The sequence below is a fragment of the Ptychodera flava genome, chromosome 6 (genome assembly GCF_041260155.1).
Source record: "Ptychodera flava strain L36383 chromosome 6, AS_Pfla_20210202, whole genome shotgun sequence".
NCBI classification, from domain to species: domain Eukaryota; kingdom Metazoa; phylum Hemichordata; class Enteropneusta; family Ptychoderidae; genus Ptychodera; species Ptychodera flava.
Window position 1 is genome coordinate 47,083,245 of NC_091933.1, and position 21,996 is coordinate 47,105,240.

Consider the following 21,996-nt stretch of genomic DNA (forward strand, 5'->3'; position numbering starts at 1 on the left):
AAAAACAGGATGACCTCCACCATGAATACACCGGCCCCAAGGCCGAAAAAAATGACCAGTCCCTAAACCTAACATTTGATTACACTATATGTTTCCCACCTTACGGGAAAACGGCCGGGCAATGGCGTTTTTATAGACCGACGTAAAAAGCGATGTCGGTGCCTTGACTTGGTACTTAAATTTCTGCCATCGTATCGGATTTCTTGTTTGTCGTCGACGCAGTCTATCCCGAAACGTGATGTATTTTGAGGCCTACCTTTGGGGGACGCATGTTCCCCGCAGTTGTTTTGACACACAAACAAGAGTTTAAGAAACGATACCGAGGTCAAGCCACCCAACGGTCCCATTCAATCCAATTCAATTGGGATGGTCCGAGAGTCGCAAAGGGATGTGCCTTCAGTTACGTATAGGATGCAGATGTTACGTCAAACGGCTTCATCGGACAATTGCTGCAATATGCTGATGATCTTTAGTTCTCGCTGTCATACATAAAAAGGCAGAAATCAAATGAACTTGTAAAATGGGACATACATCTCATTGCAACATGTTGTACGCACACCCCTGCACATTATGAAGCAAGTAAAATGGACGTTAAGGGCATCGAGTTCACCATGGTATAGTCTTGAAATGTCACAGAGTCGACACCACACGGTCGCATTAATGTATGTAAAACTCTCTGTCTCACCCAAGGTCTGTGTCAACATACATCGCATCAAGTACGACAATTTCAGTTGAGTTAACTGAGAGGTAACCACTTGACATCGCAGAACATTCCTACTGATATTGACCTCTGGTATCTGCATATAATACCAGCATCTGCCAGAAGTCAACGAACGCGAGAATCTTGAATCACTTGTTATTCGGTAAGTGATGTCCGACTGTAATTAACCTTTCCCACGACAGCGTGGGTGTATTCTGTTTAAAATCTAAGATTTAAACGGAATGGCGTTCTTTAAAGCCCAATTTGAACACCATGTATTTGTCTCAATGGGAACATCGAACATAAAAGTGGTATCTCAGTTACATAAAATGCGGCGCCTTCGAATGCAATTGTACAGGCTGACCTCAAGTTCGCATGCATTGTCAAGTAATTTTCATTTTGTGTCGTACAACATTCGAGAGAGAACGATGTACGGAGTCGTGACCGAAACAAACTCTTTTGTATAGTGAATCAACATTATCAACAGCTGATAGTATCAATTAAATCCAAATATTAAAATTTTGTTCGCACACGCTTGCGCAAAAAAATTTGATCCACCTGAAATTTCCGTCCAATCCCTTTGAGGGGTAATTTCAAAATTATAGCAAGTCAACATTAACACCTTGTGAGTTGTAAGGAGGGTCATTTGGAAAAAATCTGAGAATCTTTTTTTGGATTCTATCGCCTCCCCAGAGGTGTATGTGTGTGCAGCTTTACTCAAGCAATCTTGGGGGGGGGGAGGGGGTCATGAAATTTTTGTCATCTTAAAAGGGGAGTCATCAATTTTTTGATGCAATGGGTAGGTGGGGTTCACTTTTTGACTGATGCCCAGGAAGAATTTGCCGGCCCGCTCCCGGCCATAATAACTGAACGCTCCCTAAAAAAGCTGATTAGGAGAAAAAATCTTGACTGATTTTGTCTACATACACGAGATGTATTTTGTATTTAATTTACATACATAAAGGACAAAGTTTCATTTGAAGCTGTGTTTTGTGATAATAAATTAAGGCTAACAGGTGTTCTGACGATGTGGGCAAATCGATGAACATAGATTAACGTGTTTCGTGTCGCAAGACATCCTGATAGTTTGCTCATCAGCTGGTGGTTGTATGGTGAATCGCGTATAGTTTAAATACTCGTCGTTCGCCGCTCAAACAGCATTCTGAAGAGTGGGGCGTGGTAGGACGTAAAAGAAATTGACACGAGAGGAAGTGCATTTTTGAAGAAAGTATCCAGGAATGAATGGTTTTCCAGTGTTCATTTTGTTGAAATTTTTATTTGTTCTTTATATGTATATCTTTTCATTCGTAGTCTTGTTGGCAAACAGGATTATCAAATGATGGTTTTAACACTTTTAGACAACGTTATCAACGTTTTCAAGTTCCTCATGACAATCATGAAATGTGGTTTGATGAATGGAGTAAACGTAGTACACTCCAGGGCGGGTTCCAGGCTCATACAATGAGGTCAGGTCATGTGACGACCAGAATTGATGAAACCGACGAGGTCAATACAGGCACGGTATTTAAAGGACAGCTAAGCTACATGCGGAAGATAACATCGCGCTTGTGGAAGTAAATGGTATCAAAACTCTAAGAAACTGAGCTTGCATAACTACAAAGGTGTCCCACTCCATAGAAATAAAATGTTCTCTCCATTGGTTTTGGAAGGAAAATACAATCACGGCATGAAGCTGTAATGATCAGAATATTTGTCCCGATCATGACTACTCTAAAGGATTTTGTTTAGACTTCTAGGTAGGTAGGTAGGTAGGTAGGTAGGTAGGTAGGTAGGTAGGAAGGAAGGTAGGTGTATATGTGTCCCACACTTACACACACACACATAAAGCGGGAGCTTAGAAAAGCTATAAACACAATTGACTTTCAGTCACCATATCTGTCTCATTTTAGACATAGTCTACTCACAAAAGTGTACGGTGTTTTATAACGCATTTGTGTAGGAAGAAATTTGATCATTGAATTTCACCTAAAAGTGTCATTTCACTGTATGTGATAGTCTATGGTGCAAACTATGAACAATGTTTTAATCCATACAAAACTTGATATGTCTGCGTATTTATGTATGTTTGACGAGTGATAGCAATGTTTACTCCATTAGCACATGGCGATTAGGAGCGCATCTATGTACAAGCGAAGGACTTGTAAACCACGGAATTTCAAATACAGCTGGTCGAGGAAGATGTAAAACGGCTCGAGTCTGCGATGGAAGAGGTGACAGATGATGTGATCTCTGTCTTTCATTACTCATACAGAGGCCATAGGTCTGCACATTTGTTCAGTTCCATGTAGTTTAATAAAAAAAGCTGACGAGGAGAAACAAATCTTGACTGATTGTGTCTACATACACATTATATTTTGTATTTAATCTCCACACATAAAGGACAAAGGAATTCATGTGAAGCTCTGATTTGTGATAATAAATTTTAGTTAAAATGTATTATGACGTTTGCACGGGTATAGCTTGTTAACCAGATGGCGACATGTGGTGAGTCGCGAGTTGAAATACCCGTTGTTCGTTGCTCAAATAGCATTCTGAAGAGTAGGACGTAAAAGAAATTGGCACGAGTTGTTAAAGTAAGTCCATAGTATCCGGAAATCAATAGTTTTCCTGCTACTACAAGTTTCCATTTAGTTGAATTTTTTATTTGATTTTTTGTATATAACATTTCATTTGAGTCTACACAACATACATACCTTTTTCATGACATACGCGCATTGTAGCGTCTCGGCCACGGTCAATTTTACTGGTGGATTTGTTTAGGCATTTTGTCAGGGCCACAGAAAAAGCCAGTGTTCATATCGCAAAGCCTATTGTCAGCAAGCAGACATTAACAAATGATGTTTTCCACTCTTAAAAAGAGGACGGTATCAAGTTCCCCGTAACAGTCATGAAATGTGGTTTGATGTCTGTGGGTAAAAAGTACACTTCAGGGTCATATAAGCTTAATGAGGTCAGGTCATGTGTCTTGGACACATGGACAAGACTTGATAGGACAGACGAGGTCAATATAGGCAAGGTATTAAAAATACAGGCTACATACGGAAGAAAGCTTAAGTCTTTGACTTTCGAGGCGCATACTATATCTTAAACAAACATATGGGCGTGGGAATAAGTGTATCGAAGGTAGGTGAGTTTTTTGTCAAGTTGCTCGGCAGTATGTCGGTTCAACACTGACAACATAACCACTGGCGAGATTCCACGTGAACGCGTGAACTACCGGGAATGTACGTATGGCAAGCCAAGTGTTGCAAAAAATAAAAAAATTGCGTGTTCTAAGTTTTGATGATTATGTTCTAAAATTTCATGTTCGGGTTCTAAATATTTATGTCTATGTTCATAAAACCATGTTTATGTTCTTAAATTGTATGCCTGTGTCCATATCTCCCTGCTAACACTGAGGGCGCTCTGGTGTTAGCAGCAACCCCTTCGCTGCTGAATGCAACCATATGATTTCGCTTGTGACCAGTAGACAAATGATTTTTTCCTATTCCAGGATGCTTTCCCATGACGAATAAACATTGCCAGAATTTATGGGAAAGCTGCTATCCTTATCTATATGAAAGGCACGCTTATTATTATTATGATTTCATTACAAAAACAAACTTGCATGAGATCCAAAACTGTATGTAACAGGGTTTGTTCAGCCGTGCATAGAGTTGTACTCTTTGAATTTTTGAACTTGAGTTTTTAGTACAGACTGTAAAATGTTTCACTCAATGCTTGATCTTGTCTGGCTGCAAGCAGAATTGAGGTTGTGTACAGTTGACCGGTATTCTAGCAACTTTCAAGAGGATAAAAAAACTCAAACGACTTTCATATCGAGCAAAATTCATGAGGAAAGCAAGAAACAGAGTGATTTTTGTCCCTCGGAATACGTGAATACAAGTATTATAACCATGGGACACGAACTGCATGTGGAAATTCTAACAAGCTAGTCATTGAAACCGGTGTGAACATCGACACAAAGACGATACCCATGAACAAGTTGCATTTCGCACTTGCAATCTCAGATAAACAATGTCTCTCATCGAAAATGTGGCACTGCATTTCCAAACTTAATTCTACATTTCCTTTGTAGATTGACAAGATTTTCAAAATTGTGGAAAAATTTTGCAATGGGAGTAAATTATCAAAGTTTCTTGCTCATTCTGTAACCGTTACAAATGAATGTTGTTAGGCAGTAAAAAGTTATCACCAGGGAAATTAGCGATTATTTGATGACATTTGATTACAAATGGATGCGCCTCAAGGGTCTTTAACAAAAAAAAACGACACTTCTGAGACACTTTTAATTTACCATTCTTTCTTTATCTAAGTCTCGTTAGTGCATGTTCGTCAAAGTCTTGCAAAGCGTCACTCTAACACTGCCAGGATTACAGTGTGTAACCCACACTGTTTGGATGTTCACTTTTCATCTTGTGCAAGCACTGCAAGCCAACTTTTAAAAAAAACATAGACGAATTGTCGGTGGTTGGCATCATACAAACATGTACGCTTTCTGTCCCTTGGTTTTTCTTTCAAAATTGTCGTTCTTTGTTTTACTGAGCGAGTTTTGTAGGTTTGAATGCAAAGTTTTGATGGAAACCGCGGTGTTTGTACTATCTGTCACAGACTAACAGTCCTCTCTGTACAATGATAACGTCACACTAAAGATGTAGACACAATGTAGAAACATCAATATTTCATCTTGGCAAGAATAATTAAGAAAATGGTGTTACGATGGCTTGCTTGTCTTCAAAATTATCCTAATCATGGTTTTGATATAAACTAAACTTGTCTTGCGTGGTTCACAGCAAGTATGAAATTTAAGCCAACCATGGCCTTTATTCGAAGTTTTTTGAAAAGTATATGTATGGTATTTGTACCATAATTTCATACCGTAACTGTCTTTTGCAATTATCAAATGAAGTAAAAAAACGGTTACCGTTTATTTCAAACTATCAAATTAACCAAATAAATGCTAGCTTTCATCGAAAGTACAAATATAAATAGACCATCTTCATCCCAAAACTTTGCTATAGGATCTTAGTCCTGTTAATTTCAATTGAACGGTTGGATATCTGTACAGTGAACACGGGTAGAAGGTTAAAGTAATTGTTATAAAAATGCCACGTTCTGAAAAAGCAGCACTTTCAATTTATGCATCTACCTTTTAAAATAATTTCATGTCGATAAAATTCCAAAGGCCATAATAATAGCTAAAGGCCTAAGCTGATTAGGCCTATAAGCTTAGATTTTACATCAAACGTCGTCGTTTGAAACTGTAATAACGATACGCAGTGTAAGCTTATGAGTGTTGGGTCTAATAATTCTGCAAGTGGAAACCTGTTGATTTAGTCATGTTGACTTTGCAAGCAATCAGCTGACGCAAGTCAACACTTCTGTAAGTCCAAAGGTAATCACGTTAGCCATGAGTGTGTACATAGCCTAACAATGCACCTCAATACATACATTTTAGTATACATTGTCTTGAATATGCAAATCTACTAATTTTAATATCACACAGGTGAATACTGCGGGATTTGCATACTCCACGCACGTGCTGTAAAACAAAAATGGTAGAAAAATACTCTGTGAAGACTTACGAAAACGGAGGAAGCGATGACGGTGACGAAAACAAGGAACGGGGAAATTGGAGCGGAAGGATGGATTTCATACTTTCGCTGATTGGATACGCCATCGGAATGAGTAATATTTGGAGATTTCCTATCCTCTGTTACAGAAACGGAGGCGGTGAGTCTTAATCTTACAAACTGATCGTTTCGCCTCTCCTCTCCTCTCTGATAATTTGATAACGTAAAGTAGGTAAAGGGTAGAGCAAATAAGAGCAAGAAATTTGTCCATATTTACATTTTGGTCTAAACACATTCGAATGTATGCATTCCATTTTAGTAATACCTAGGAATTTCCCGCTTCCATCAAGGTTAAGAGACGAAAATGGACGCCAAGAAGCACCGTTTATATTGTTTACAAACGTCAACACTGTCAAACACTGACGAGATTTAACAACCCCTCCTAACGACACATGTAGCCAGCTGTTAGCTGTCGCCCGCTCTTTGATAAAACCGCTATCTGCGTCTGAGAGACACAGTGATACTGTGGTAAGGTCACCTCCCCGCAAACGTAAACACGTACGACAAAGTTTCGTCTTTTCAACTTCAAGCTCGGAGCGAGTGTTTTTGGTCGATCAAAATACTTTCCCAAATCCAACCATAACAGACAATCCTAGGTATGATGGTGTGAAAAACGTAACCTCACTGTTAGCCACTTTGTTACCGAATAAATTTCGAGATGACGAGACGTAACTCTATAATAGCTGATTCTACGCTATTCGCGATTGAAATCTTTTTTTCCAGATCCCCCTCAATACCCTCAAAATTTTTCAAGTCCCCGTCTATATTTTCAAAATTTTTTCAAGCCCCCCCCCCCCCAATTATCATATAGCTACATATTTTTTAGGGATTCACGCTATGAAAAACACACATGTATTGGCTAGTTCTGCTGGCAGATTTTCGACACTAGTGACTACCTGTAATTAGCAGTCTGTAGAGCCATATTGTAAAGCAACTTGTGATTCATTTTAAACACATCAGTCAAAGCTGACTTGAGTCAATCAAACTCTGGCCAGGTCAATGGCATCTGCTGAAGAGCACACAAAATGACGATCGTGAGCGAGTTTGCAAATCGTGAATTCCTGGCTGCATTCGATGCTATGAATTCTTTCAAGTCCCCCTCTACTACCCCCAAAATTTTCGAATCCCTTGAATTCCTCCAGCCTCCTCAGTCCCTCACTGTTTTTATGAACGCAGCCTTACGCCTGACAGCGTTGGCAACTCCACAATTTGGACGGTGTGTCTAGTTTAAAGCGCAGTGGTCGTCGCGCTGCGCGTGCGTGATTTTTTGTTGATAAACATACATTTTTGTAAACATAAGTCTTCTCAACTTCAATAGGAGTGAGATGGGAGCAGTCCCCCCACTTTGTTAAGGCCATTGTAAGACTCAACATCATGCAATAGTAAAATAATAAGATCGGAAACGAACTTCAGTGGTGTATTTCTATCTATAACTCGTGTAGAGCTACGAACATTGGGACACTACACTCAGCACATTATGTCGCTGAGTTTACTGCACCGCAGAGACACAGTGGACAAAAAGGTTTGATCGCGCGCGATCACGCTGGTTGTACACAATGCTATGTACAGTACAGTGAAAATACATAACTAAAATGATCAACATTGCCTATATATGTAGACCAGCAACAAGCACAATGCCTAACACAAAAATTACACTCAAGACCATGATCGGCAAGCCAGAGCAGGACACGGGAGATGTTGTTGGGAGACCGTCACCACGTTGACGTACACGGATATAGGGGCCTAGAGAATCCGGTCCCACAACGTACCGGCCCGCTACGACTTGGCCCACAACCAACTGTTGATCACCATGTCTTACTTCTCCTACTATTACGTGGTAAGAAATAGTAAAATGACAGGAAACAATAGACAAAACGAGCGGTTTTCGCGGCATTTGGCAGGAAAATTGCACGGCTACACCGTGCATAGACGTATCGAGAGATCCTGTGCCCCGGTCCTGTGCACGGTCATGGCAGTGATCCAACAGCTAGCTGGTGTAGGCCTACGGTGCTGGGCAAACTTCGTTGTTGTACCTCCTGATTGCCGGGTAGGTCTGAATCCTCTTTCAAGTGAGATAACCCCCACATAACAAGAAGACCTATGAAAGGTCCTTCTCTTGACTTGATACCTGTGCTCGGAATTCTCGTTTGCACCCCAAACGGGGTAAACTTTGTAGCTGAGTTGGATTCTCCACAGCCGAGTGTAGCGCGCCATATACCCGGTTTGACACAGACGTTCATACAGACCACGGAACGGAACAGATGCAGAGATGCTTCTTGCTGCAGCGGGCATTGCCCTGCGAGCTGTAGATTTCTGTAGTTTAGGTTGTTGTCTTTGTACTCCTGTCGGGCCTCTTGAAATGAAAGCTCTGGTCCTTGCTGGCGATGTCGAAAACTAGAGCCCGGTCGTTGATAGTCTGTTGGCGTATACATGCGTCATGCGTACGTCTAGCTCTATAGCTCGAGCGATAACAGTAGCCGAGCCCCATTCAACTGATTCAAGAAAATCATGAGCAAATGTGATCTCAATCCAGCGTGCAATTATTGTTCAACATTCAGCAGATATTTAACTTAGATTAATTGACCTTTTATTGCGTGTTACATTTGGTTAGTTGGTATGCTTGTGACAGATCAGCCGCCATTTTAACAAGCGGCAATATCGCAAACATTACAATCAACCCGTAACATGTGCGGCGTTCTTGGATTTGTTTACAACAGAGGGGGACCCCCTCAGGAGGATGCGCAGCGCGACGACCACTGCGCTTTAAGTATTGCCAACGGTTCTACGCAAACCACTTCAATATTTGAAGGTACATGTAACTTCATTTGTCAAGCAAACAGAAGACACGGGATCTGTGTAGACAGACCATGATACTAGAATAACAATCCGGCACAGCTCACTGCTTTGAACTCAGACGTGCAGCTGCCCAGAAAATTTGCAACAATGTTTCAGTATTGACACATAACATCGAATTCGAAAAGCAGAGCACGCTGATCTGCCTGTTTGACTGATCGAAGATAACCTATATCCTAAAAGGTCACTCACAAGTCAGACCAAGAGTTCAACCAATATAGGCCATAGGCTAGTCGAGTCTACCCACTCCGCAACCGAATGCCCAGCTATGTCGTAGGTCATGTCATAGAGATATTCGAATATTAGAATCGTAAGATTACAGGTCACTTAAGTATCTCCAATTTGTGCCTCACACTCAACTTACGGCTGATGATGATTAATCTCCACACTAATTTTACTCAAGTGTGAATAGAAAGCTGAAAGGATGGAAACTGCGGATTAGCAAAATAAGTTGTTTAATTTACAGATCATCCTTGATCGGAGTAGCTTTGCTTTGTACGAAGGCTCTAGACGAGACCATGAGTGAATGCAGCTCAGTAGTAAACCTAAACAAGACTTGATTATACATTATAGGGCAATGACTAGGCAATGACCTCTACCCTGCTTGCAGTCAAACAAGATAAACATATTATAGAGAAACCGTCATTTCAGGGTCTTAACCGTTATCAAGTTAAGTTTACAACTCTCATCATACATGTCTATTACATAAAGTTTTGACCTCATGTAACCTTGGTAGAATGCGCCTCATGGAATTGTATTCGGACTATCAAATTTTTACAATTCTTGTCTGGTCTACCGCTCGAGTGGCTTACTTTAAAGCTCTTGGAGAAAGTGCACTTTTCACTCTCGTATTTCCGTGAAAATAAAAAAAATATATATATATTTTTCTCTATCGCGACCATTTTGAATATCAAATATCGGTAAATATTAGGTAATTTATTTCTCTGGTTCCAGACTTCGCACGGTGACCCTGGATATTAAATCTTGGTTTGTTAAGACATGGCTGAAATCTTCGTTATGGAAAGTTTAAGTCTCTCACTTTCGAGGAGCATGCTACGCTAAAGAGATCTTGATCGGTATCAGAGGATAGCAGCTTGTGTCAATGCTTATTTCTCACGGGAAACAAAGTTGGAAATGGAGTAATAGTTCATTTTGTCTGGGGTCACAAACAAATTCATATGTTTGCATTCGGTTATGCATCAACATCACTTACATATTTGTACACTCAGTTACTTCATGCAAGTATTCCATTGTAATTCTGGTATCACAAAATGGTACAAAAAGAGCGACTTTGTCTCTTCAAACCTGTTTATGCTTACAAGCATTTGTCAAAGATGTCCTTTGAAAGATTTAAAAGCAAACTTAAACTTAGCAACAGACAGACAAACAAACAAACTTGGTTGAAGCACACTGCCACACCTGGTTGTTAGGTTCCAAACGTATTTATTATACCTCATACACAACATTTCGCTCTAAAGTTGGAGCTCTAATTTTAGCTAGAGCGAAACGTATAGATGTCGGTAGTTTCTACTTTTGTTTCCGTCCACGGGGTTATTTTCGAAAGCTCATTATGCATACTATAATACTCTTTATCCTCTTTAAATAATAACTCAACGTTAAATGTATTCAAATCGTTATTTGCCATTCACATTGATTTATCATTTTTATTTATCCATTTTACCGCTGATTCTCCCATCGTCAGGAGCGTTCCTAATTCCATACCTCATATTCATGGCGTTGTGTGGGATGCCTCTCTTCTTCCTGGAGGTTGCCTTTGGTCAGTTTTGCAGCGAAGGTCCCATCACTGCATGGAAAGTATGCAGACTGTTCAAAGGTGAGGATTGCAATTTTCATCGAATAAATAATCTAATATGCATCTAGGATTAAATTCTAATTTTTTTATTTATTGTATTATTTATTCATAATTTATTCAAGCCATCATCAAACAGACGGCAATGAGGAGTAAAGTGTTTTGCTCAAGGGCATAACGCCATGCTCGAGTGTCGAACTCACTATCCCCGACAGTGAGTCGTAATACTCTCGGTAACCGGAATCACCGTCGGAGGATGGTGTTTGCTCGTACACGGTATATTCTCATTTCAAATTTGACAAAACCTTCAACGATTGCGTTATGCTAATTAGCATATATTATGATTATAATTAATCGATAAGCTCATTGTTTGGTATATTTTTGGGTATGCAAAATAATACAGAATTCTATAGGTGCTTGTAGTCGAAATGTCAAAGTTTACAGTCGGTAAATTCTAGTTTTCCACAATGCGATAAACTAATTTCTTATGTTGACGACAAGCAGCCAAACTTGCCTCTCCACTTTCGGCCAACGGCGCATTTAGGATGTGAACGTCCCCAGTGCGACAGACGAGTTGTGTTAGTTTGGTCTCTGAATGGTTAGCTCAGTGAGATATTACCATCGTTAATTATCTTCCTCGGGGAACCACCATGCGAGAGGATATCGGGATACAGAAACAGCGTAGAGACTCCAAGTCTTCAAAGATAACACCGTTTATTTCTTATAAATGGGTGCTACTTATTGCCAGGTAGTTCCTTCTCTCAAGATGTTGTCCCTTCGTCTGTTACATCAATTTCATTTCCATTTTTGGCCATTAGGTAGAATTAAGCTTATGACATATCGGCCAGCTGTGAAAAGTAACAAGTCTAGATGTATTATGATAATGTGACATAAAAGTGAATGACCTCCGTAACAAAGAGAGGGGCCGCTTTACAGTCTTGTCTTCGGATAGGATGTTACGGTGCAGTAAAGTTGTCGCACTTTGCACAGCAGAATCGTTCAAACTTAGCATGCATGAGTTCAACGTTTCTCTTAATATACATCAATATTCGCCTCTTGTTTGTATTGTTACTTTCTTGAACTTTGCCGAGGCTGAAATGTAAATATGTGATAGGTTTCCTACATCTACATCGTATTATATTTACATTGTATGACTTTACTGCTGACTCTCCCACCAGGTGCAGGATACGGCATGACGATCATAACCGGATTGACGATTATCTACTACAATGTCATCATCACGTACATCATCTATTATTTCATTGCATCATTAACTGCCATTCCGTCGTTGCCATGGGCGACATGTGACAATTGGTGGAACACCGAGGCATGTGCCTCTCTTCACAAGGCTGTAAATTGCAGCGTAGATAATTGCACTGACATAGACAGCAATGTAACCGAGGATGTATACAACATCATATTTAATTCTACCTCCAACAACCTCACCGGTGACGACACAGAAATGAAAGTAATTACCGCAGCGGAAGAATTTTGGAAGTAAGTTTACCAAAACTCTGATTCGGCGTTTTCGTTTATTGGGTGCGATTTTTGTTGACTCAATCAACAAGAATAATGAAACATTGTGTGTCGTCTTTCATATTTCAGTCACCGCGTTCTTGGCATAACAGACGGAATTGGAAACCTTGGTTCAATAAGATGGGAATTGGCTGGGCTGTTATTGGTTTCGTGGATAATTATATTTCTATGTTTGTGTCGAGGCATAAAGTCTTCTGGCAAGGTAACACAGATGATATTATATATAAATAACAGGTTTGCTTTGTACTTGAAGTTTACTCTCTGCTTTTGGCATCGAGTACTGTAATTTCCCATGAGGACATCTATGTACTTTTGTACACACACACACACACACACACACACACACACACACACACACACACACACTATATTATATTATATTATATTATATTATATTATATTATATTATATTATATTATATTATATTATATTATATTATATTATATTATATTATACTAAAGCAATAAAACACACCCAGCGACGGTATACCACGAGATTTTGACCAGTTCACGAATTATATGAAGTGAACTGGTCAAAATCTCGTGGTATACAGTCACTGGGTATGCTCAATTACTATTAGGCGCCGTAAAATAAATTATGCTTGCCGTCCGCGTGCGGGTAGGTTTTTGGGCGAAATCTGAAAAACAAACACAGATCGTCTGCTAGAAAATACGGCGCATTGTTCCCTTCCTTTGTCCGCAATGATACATTAAGAGTGCTATCACGCAGCAGTTTACTTAGACTTGGTTCAAGTCTGTGATTTGTTAATGTTTGAGTGGGTTGAACGCGATTATTTGTGTTCTGTTTTCATTTGAAACGCGTGAGTGGGGTGAACGCTATACAGGGGAGTTTCTCCCGGAATCATTACCGCGCAGACTCAAAGGTAAGGTGCTTAATCGCCAGGAAAACCTGGCCTGGGCTGCCAAATTCCAAATACGTTTGTATGAAATACGAGAGACACAAGGGAAGTTATTACAAATGATTTTATTTTTTTAAAGTTCACCGACTCGAACCAGGTCTACAGTTAACTTAATGTCAACAAAACAAAAGACAAAACAAAACAAAGCAAAACAAAAAAACTCAAAAAACAAAGTGTACACACAATTCCCCCCCCCAAAAAAAACAAACAAAAAAACAAAACGAAAAAACGCAGATGTCGTACGATCGTTTCAATACAAATCGTAAAAGGGCACATCAGCTGCTGTACGTAAAGTGTACATGTGCACCTCCTGTTGTAGCGGACTAGTGTACCGTACGATCGATCAACCGTTTCAAAAGTTGATTTCTCCCTCATAGTTTTCATGTCGGCGGAAGGGCGTCTAATTATTTTGGTCTCCATAAAAGACGGATTGAAAACAATTATTGAATGGTTTGGCTTCAAATAAGGAATGGAACTGAATTTCCATTAGCTTTTCCGCGATACGCGATTGATCACGATATTGGATCTGCACCGGGGCAAGCAGGTACCGTGAAATGTTCGTTGTTGAATGCTACAAATAGTTCATCTGCAGTTGAAGTTGTTCTTACTTTGAACATTTTTTCTGCTAACAAACGATTGGGTCATTTCATAAGTCCAGATCAGAATTCAGTTTTCAAAAATAGCAATGGCCGTTCGCGTTAGCTGTCTTGACAAGCAGAATACATGTTATTCGGCATTTTAGTATACAATAGCGCTGATCACTGAACGTCATTTTTCTTTCATTAATATGCAAAAAATAAATATTTGTCCGCATTTTCCGCAAAAACAATGAAAATGAAGCCTGCTAATGTTACAATGCATACTAAAAGTTACACTAATTCATATGAATTTATGGCCTAAACTTCAAGCTTAAACAGCAACCGCCCATGCAACAACAAAATTTGTCCGAATTTCAGGCAGCGGTGTCCAAAGTCGCGCGCGTGAAGCTATATTTAGTAACAAATCTGACATCACGATCAGCGCTATTGGAAGTAGGCTAAAAAGTAGTTGATACACAGAATTCAGAATTCAGAATAAACAGCCAAAAGCTACAGCTAGTGGAGCATTTAACTCAACAGGAACTGTGCTTGGGACTTGTATTATTTTACACTTGGGACACTTAAAAAGGAGGATTTACACTCAAGGCTGTTATGATTTGTTTAGCTGCCCACTCTTCTTACTTCAAAAATTATAATTGTGTGAAAGAGACGGTAGTTTCAACTTTTACCAAGATGTTTAGAATTTGCTTTCTGAGTGAAAATAACATAACTTTGTTATACTCAGTAACTTTTGCAGTTTAATATTTGAAAATGTTCAGGTTTTGAAAGGACAATTTTGTTTCTCCCCAACATTTTGAAATTCATAGTGTACTTACAGGTTGTCAAAACAGCTATTTATACCTATTCGTTTTTTCTCGTGTTGTTTATCTCGTTATCTCGTCTTGGCATGCTTTTACTAATGGGCTGGCCTTGGCTTGCTGAGAGGTTAGTGGGAATCTTCAAATGACTATAAACTTCTCTTTCTAAATGCCTTGGACTTCTCTTGGTCTTTCTGTCCTGCCCTGCCTGTTGTATTGTTCTCTCTTATCCTTTGTTTTCCCTTTCTCGTATTATTTTAGAATGGGATTTTAAACGTTATATTTAAGGCGTGGCTTTGATCATACGATAGATATGAATTAAAGATAAAATTACACGTCCAATCGTAAACATCAATACAAGTCTCGATCTTAAATGTACAATGTCAAATGTTCCTGTAATAAGTTTCAAACCTGTCGCGGGAAATTCTCGTGTTTCTTCATTAAGTGTACTGTTTACTACCTTTATCATTCTAAATATAATTCAGATATATTCTTGTTTTCGTCCAAACTTCGTAAACATGCTCGTAATACGTAATTAGCTAGCTTTCTGTGGCGATGAACCTTGACCCGAGCGCGTTCGATATACGCCATAAGTACCGCTGCGATATCACAGCTAGTAATTAGCATGTGTTTAGTATTTGTCGCAAATATGCTTTGTATTCATTATTGAGATCTTGTTATTTTAATTAATAATTTTGCTGGTGCTTATGACCAACTAGATCATAAACCTACGTCAGAGACAAACTATCTTCGTAACACAACCAGTTGATTACTATCACACTGTATGGTGTTTACTATATATATTTTTGTTCAGACTCACGGTCACCTAACTATAGGTATGGTTGTTGTACCAATACGAGTATAACTTGTGTTTCCAAGCATTGCCTTCAACGTGCTTATTGTAGAGCACAAGAAACCCTACATTGTAAATATAATAGTAGAGTTTTTATACTTGTAACCAATGGAAAGTCAAAGTTAATGCGATTGATCTATGTTGTGTTTTTTCTGTGTTTGTTTATATTTTATTTGCTGGCTGGTAGGTTTTTCAAAAATCCAATGATGGCAAACAAAGAATTAACTTTATAATGACCTTATACTCATAACAATACATTGAAATTCTAGAATGGAAGTTCAAAAAAGGATGTTTGCTTTTGAAGAGAGCTCGCGCGTGTGCCAACCTTGGTATATCGTGAATATACCACCATTCTTTTCACGTCTTCACCAATCAGATCGCTTCATTTGCGCCATCAATATACTGGTATGACACAATTACGTATGTATCACTTGATAAATTTCTTCTTTATTTATAGCTATGCCAAGTGCAGTGCAACAATGTCCACACTGTTTACAGGTGGTTGTACATGATAACGTCCTTTTGTAATTATTTTATTGACATTATGTTATTAACTTCGTTTCAACAGGTAGTTTACGTCACTGCAACACTGCCTTATTTGGTGATTACTATTTTAATCATCCGTGGAGTCACCTTACCGGGTGCCGCAGAAGGGTTGAAATTTTATTTTATTCCAAAATGGGAACTTCTCTTGTCAACAAAGGTAACTTTCTTGATCACCATCTTCTGTACAAAACATGTGATCATAATTATGTGTCGATGCGCATGGAATGCAGTTCAGTCTATTATCTAAGCCAAGTAGGTGTAATATTTTACTACATGGAATCTGGTTTAACGTGATATCAAGTCCCACAGATGCAACTTTCCTGCCATTTTTAGAAATATTATCGCATAAGGCATTTACATAAGTCGTGTTCTCAGTACCACACGGGACATGTTTTGGCATACTCTTGGGCTTTAAGCAAATGAAACTTTATTTACAATAATTGTATTGACAGGTTTGGAGTGACGCAGCTATCCAAATATTTTTCTCCCTTGGTCCATCTTGGGGAGGATTGCTCACTATGGCTAGCTACAATAAATTCCATAATAATTGTCTCAGGTAAGCTTGATAACGACGGCACTCTAGTATTTTCGTTATGAGATCCACATAATTGCTTTCCTATCTTTATACATCATCAGAAACAAATTTGTAAAACTGCATTTAAATCTTGTTTATCAGCACAAGCAGACTTATAGTCGACGACACCAACAGCTGCAAGTTCGCTGACAGCAAATGGAGCTGAAAACCATCTTGTGCCGGCAACATAACACGACGGTACTGCGGAAAAGACTGTGGACTGATCGCATCTTCGTCTCCTCCTCTAACTGTATTCTCACACTTTTCAGGGATTCTATACTGGTTCCCATTGTGAACTCTGCAACCAGCATTTACTGTGGCATAGCTGTCTTCTCTGTCTTAGGATTCCTAGCTCAAGACACTGGTTTACCGATCGAAGACGTCGTCAGAGCAGGTAGCCCATGCACTCTATACTCACCGTGACCTCATTTCCCATAGGTGCAATCTGATATAGAGAGGGGAAGAAATAGTTATTCATGCATTGAAATGTATCCGATTACCAAGCGCACATCATGTGACCGAATCTAATTATTTCCTATATCTTCCTATTTATAGGACCTGGTCTGGTGTTTGTAGTGTATCCCGAAGCACTGGCTCGTATTCCGCTAGCCCCTTTGTGGTCAATACTGTTTTTCATAATGATGTTTACCATTGGACTCGATAGTCAGGTGATCTTCATTTTCAGTTCGTACTCGTGTTTTGTTATGTCATATTGGAAAGAGATTTAAATCTTGACTCTTATGGAAAGGCACGCGTAAGACCCCATCAATTTTTCTCTCCAAAATGATAGATGATATGCAAATTGTAAATTGAATGAAATTTCTCGCGCGCAAGAAGAGTTAAATCGTTAACTGATTGTATTTGACGATCTTTGTTCCAGTTTGTCATGGTTGAGGGCGTCTGCAGTGCCATAGTTGACAGTTACCCGAGGGTTTTACGAAAGAGGAAGACACTCTTTGTTCTAGGAATCTGTGTCACGTGTTATTTTCTCGGGTTACCTATGACAACGGGGGTAAGTCGGTTTAAATCTACATCTGAAATAAATGAAACTTCGGAACACCTGAAGAATGCTGGGCCCAGATTTCGCCATGAAAAACATTGGATTTCTTATAGAGTCATTCCAATACATTTGCCAAAGTGAAGCAGCTTGACCTCTAGGTTTATCAATATTTGAAAATTATTTTGTATGATCTGGTTGGTATGCTTTAGTCTCACCCATTTTCTTTTGTTCCAATTTGTTTTCGACCAATTTCCTTTCCTTTTATACTGGAGATGCAATGATGACTTTCATGGCTTAAGTCACAATTTCGAATGGATGAACGAAGCTGTGCTTTTTTCTCCCGATATTTTGTCAGGATTTTGAAGAGGGAGGTCAGGATATTACGGAAATGTCATTCATTGTTTCTACGGCGGACTGTAAGGTTATTGAACTCTATCACGGCCTAACGTACGCCACTTTTACCGTGGCGTTCGTATACCCTGATTTTAACCTTGATGCAACCCGGCTCAGGGAGCTTTAGCCTTCAGCTGTTTACAGTGTTTAACTTTCTTAGAACTTAAAGCTCACATGGGCAGTACGGCAAGGAAATCCAAGTGTTTATTTTTATCTCACTTATCTAACTTCATAAAAACACGTGATTTACTTTACAGGGTGGCAATTACATCCTCTTTATTCTGGATTGGCTGATCGGTTATCTTGGACTGATGGTTATTGCTCTCGTGGAATGCTTCGTTTTCGTCGCTATCTACGGTAAGCCTTTCTTAAGACATGTCTAATGATGCCATGCATATTTTTCTGTTCTGAATAATGCCACGCCACTGTCAAGGTCAACATCTGTCATCGATGAGCTTAATATGTAAGTCACCCTGTACATGCGAACATTTGTACATTTTTTGCGCACGAATATTTAAAGTTGCTCGGACTATGAATGGAAGTGACTGTGACAAAAACAAATCAACAGTTCGTTACTCATCGTAGGTCTTAACATGATGAGGCGACGTAGATTATTTCATTTTCGTTTTTTTTTTGTTAAACATACATATGTTAATTCTGACATGCTGAAAGATGACAATGAAAGCTTCGCTATTTAGAACTGTTTAGTCTAGCGATATTACGTATTACAATTTCACAGGGCATAGCTTTTATACATATTGTTATTTATTGTTCGTTTCCGACTGAACGTGCAAAAAAGAAAACGGAAAAGCTGACGCGGGTAGTCTAGATCGACGCGTCCAAGGAAACAGAACCTTTTACTTTTAGCATATCCCAAGGTATCACTCTTACACACAAGCATCGTAATCAATAAATATCGTTTTTGAAAGTCTGTCAATTTAAGTCAGAGAACTTTGATCGATATAAGTTTTACTGGATTAAATTTTTGCGGATCGTAATTCTTAGTTTAATAAACCCTTTTCATTATCAGTGTCAAAAGTCGACGTGGACATTTTCGGTATCTGTGTTCAGAATAAAACTTGCTCATTTTACTTTCTCAGCTTTGGTCCATCCGAATTGCTATCAGATTGCCCATTTACAAAGATTGAGTGTCATAAAAGCAATACTTTGATTTATCATTTCCAATTACAATCTTTCTGTTTTCCTTCAAAGGATTGAATAACTTCTATGAAGACATCGCTATGATGATTGGGAAGTTTCCGAGTGTATGGTGGAAAATCTGCTGGGCAGCCGTTACTCCGTTGATTATCGTGGTAAGATAAAAAAACAAACAAAAAACAAAGTTTCACACGAGGCATTCGTCAAGATCGCTCTTTTTCGTGGTTACATTTTTGCCTGGCACACAGAAGAAAACTGCCGTGGCCAAGAATTTTTCTCGATGGTTTATAGAATGTGGGACCATAACATTCAGCGCTGAAGTTCAACGAAATTCTGTTGTTCATTACCTATAGAGATATCATAGGGATAAATGGGTAAATATATATCAGTACCGTGTGGCAGACTCAAAACGAAATATGTTGATTTTCCCACTTTTAGTTCATACTCATCATGATGTTTGTAGAGAACGCCCCTATCCTCTACGGCAATTACTCCTATCCTACGTGGGCGTTAGTGATTGGCTGGATGGTTGCTTTTGCCTCTGTCGTCATCATACCTGTTTGGATGGTGGTAGAGTACTTTATCTCGTCGAAAGGAGACACCTTCTGGCAGGTAATGTAACTATTGCATCTGAATGTGTTGTAATAGTAATGCATTAAGTCTTTGCTTGCAATATTCGTTTAGGAGTTATGATCAATAAATGTCACGTATTCAACTTTGATGTACAAGTTGAAGCCTTTCCTGGGTCGTGTCTGCACCGATTACTTTACCCTCGCCATCTCTGTATAGTATTTCAAAGAAAACAGAACCCTCATTTTATCTTATGTGCTGCTAACGAGTTTGGTCAGGTTGATAAGCCCTCTCTCCACCTCTGGGTTGTTGATCGATAAAACAATAAAGGGAATTGAGAAGGGTGTTTTCTTCGAAATACTATAATACCATGGTGACCGCGACTATACAGAGATAGCGAGAGTAAAGTAATAGACACAGAAACGACACAGGTAAAGCTTGGATCATAAAAAGTTTAGTACATGACATTTCTTGATCACAACTCTTATAGACGAATATTGTCTGCAATACCCGTGATTAAACATTGCTCATTGCTATCATTGGTCTATACATGGTCACTTCATAGCCTGAGTGTAGCCTGAACATAACCAAAAGATAGCCTAGGCATAGCATTGGCATAACCATTTCATTGTCATTTCATAGCCTAAGTATATTCACTTCATAACCCAAGCATATATGATGTTCACGTAACCTGGGCATAGCTACTTCATAGTCACAGCATTGTATTATTCTTCGACGTCCGCTCCACAGGTTTGCTTAATGCCCGAAATTTTTGTAATTCTCATTAAATGTTTACAATAGTAGGTGTAGCCGTGTTGATCTTCAAACCTATGTATACTTGGGGTTTGGTAGCACAGTGAGATCAACTAAGTTTTTTGATAGCATGAGCTTTCGAAGACTACAGTCTCCTTCATCAGATGCTGAGGTGGAATGAGCAGGCGAAGCAAAAGTTGACTTTTGCTTCGCCTGCTCATTCCACCTCAGCATCTGATGAAGGAGACTGTAGTCTTCGAAAGCTCATCCTATCAAAAAACTTAGTTGATCTCACTGTGCTACCAAACCCCAAGTATACATTAAATGTTTAGTAATTCATAAAAAAATTCAATTGCAAAATACAAGTTGAGAAATACACGCTGTAAGAGTAACTTATCGACGATAGTGCAAGTGTTCAACCAGGGACATATGGATGTTGAAAAGCACTGTTGGCTGAATGGTAAATGCAGAGTTAGTGGTATTTGTCATCGTAATAATACAAATATGTAAAAGATTGAAGCGGATACCTTATATAACATATTATGTTTCATCGACTCACTATTGTTCCATCGTTTTAAAAGAGATAATATTTGCACTGTTACATCTTTACAGAGGTGCATATCATTGACACGGCCGACAAGCGACTGGGGCCCTGCTGTGGAAAAATATCGAAGGGGCCGCTACGCCAATACTATCAAACCAGAGGTGCATTACATGGAACTGAAGAGACGTTTCCCGGGATCTGAAACAAAATGAGAGATGATGTGTCGTCTATCCTGTGCTTTATATCCTTGTGTTTTGCGTTAAAAAGACAAAGCTGAAAGATCTTGATTTGTACTTTATGCCGACTTCTTAGGTTCAGAAGTGTATTTCAGATACTAGCAAATGTAAACAGACTTACGTAAATCAGAGGTTTTTTTGACCGTTTAGCTTTTAGCATTCCCCAAACTCCTAACGACAAAATATTCTTATATCCATCGTTGCATTTCAAATTTTACTGTACGAAATTTGAGTAAATATGACCGCTCTTGATACCATGAAAACAACACAAATTCAAAAGAATGGGTACAATTAACGGTCTAAGCAAACTAAAAGGAAAAGATCAAAAAATTATTCCGACCTACCCAAAGTTTCGGACACATATTTCCGGAAACGCACAATTTTTAATTGGCCTAAGGCTTGTTTCAACCGACTGGCTACATCTAGAGAGTATTGATCACCAGAATGGCAAGGCCCCCTAGTATTATGATATTTGCCTGTCCTGATCCTGCAGTGTCTGTC

General features: G+C 39.1%; 1 protein-coding gene across 1 annotated transcript; it reads left to right on the forward strand.

The window, feature by feature from the left end:
• The first annotated feature begins 359 nt into the window (after window positions 1-359).
• Window positions 360-21,754, forward strand: LOC139135992 (sodium- and chloride-dependent glycine transporter 2-like). The gene is made up of 14 exons (XM_070703813.1): window positions 360-863; window positions 6,228-6,454; window positions 10,910-11,041; window positions 12,196-12,514; window positions 12,623-12,755; window positions 16,290-16,424; window positions 16,720-16,823; window positions 17,111-17,235; window positions 17,397-17,509; window positions 17,722-17,853; window positions 18,492-18,591; window positions 19,447-19,547; window positions 19,831-20,004; window positions 21,328-21,754. The coding sequence occupies exons 2-14, from the start codon at window positions 6,277-6,279 to the stop codon at window positions 21,469-21,471; spliced, it is 1,890 nt and encodes a 629-aa protein (XP_070559914.1). The 5' UTR covers window positions 360-863; window positions 6,228-6,276; the 3' UTR covers window positions 21,472-21,754.
• The last annotated feature ends 242 nt before the right edge of the window (window positions 21,755-21,996 follow it).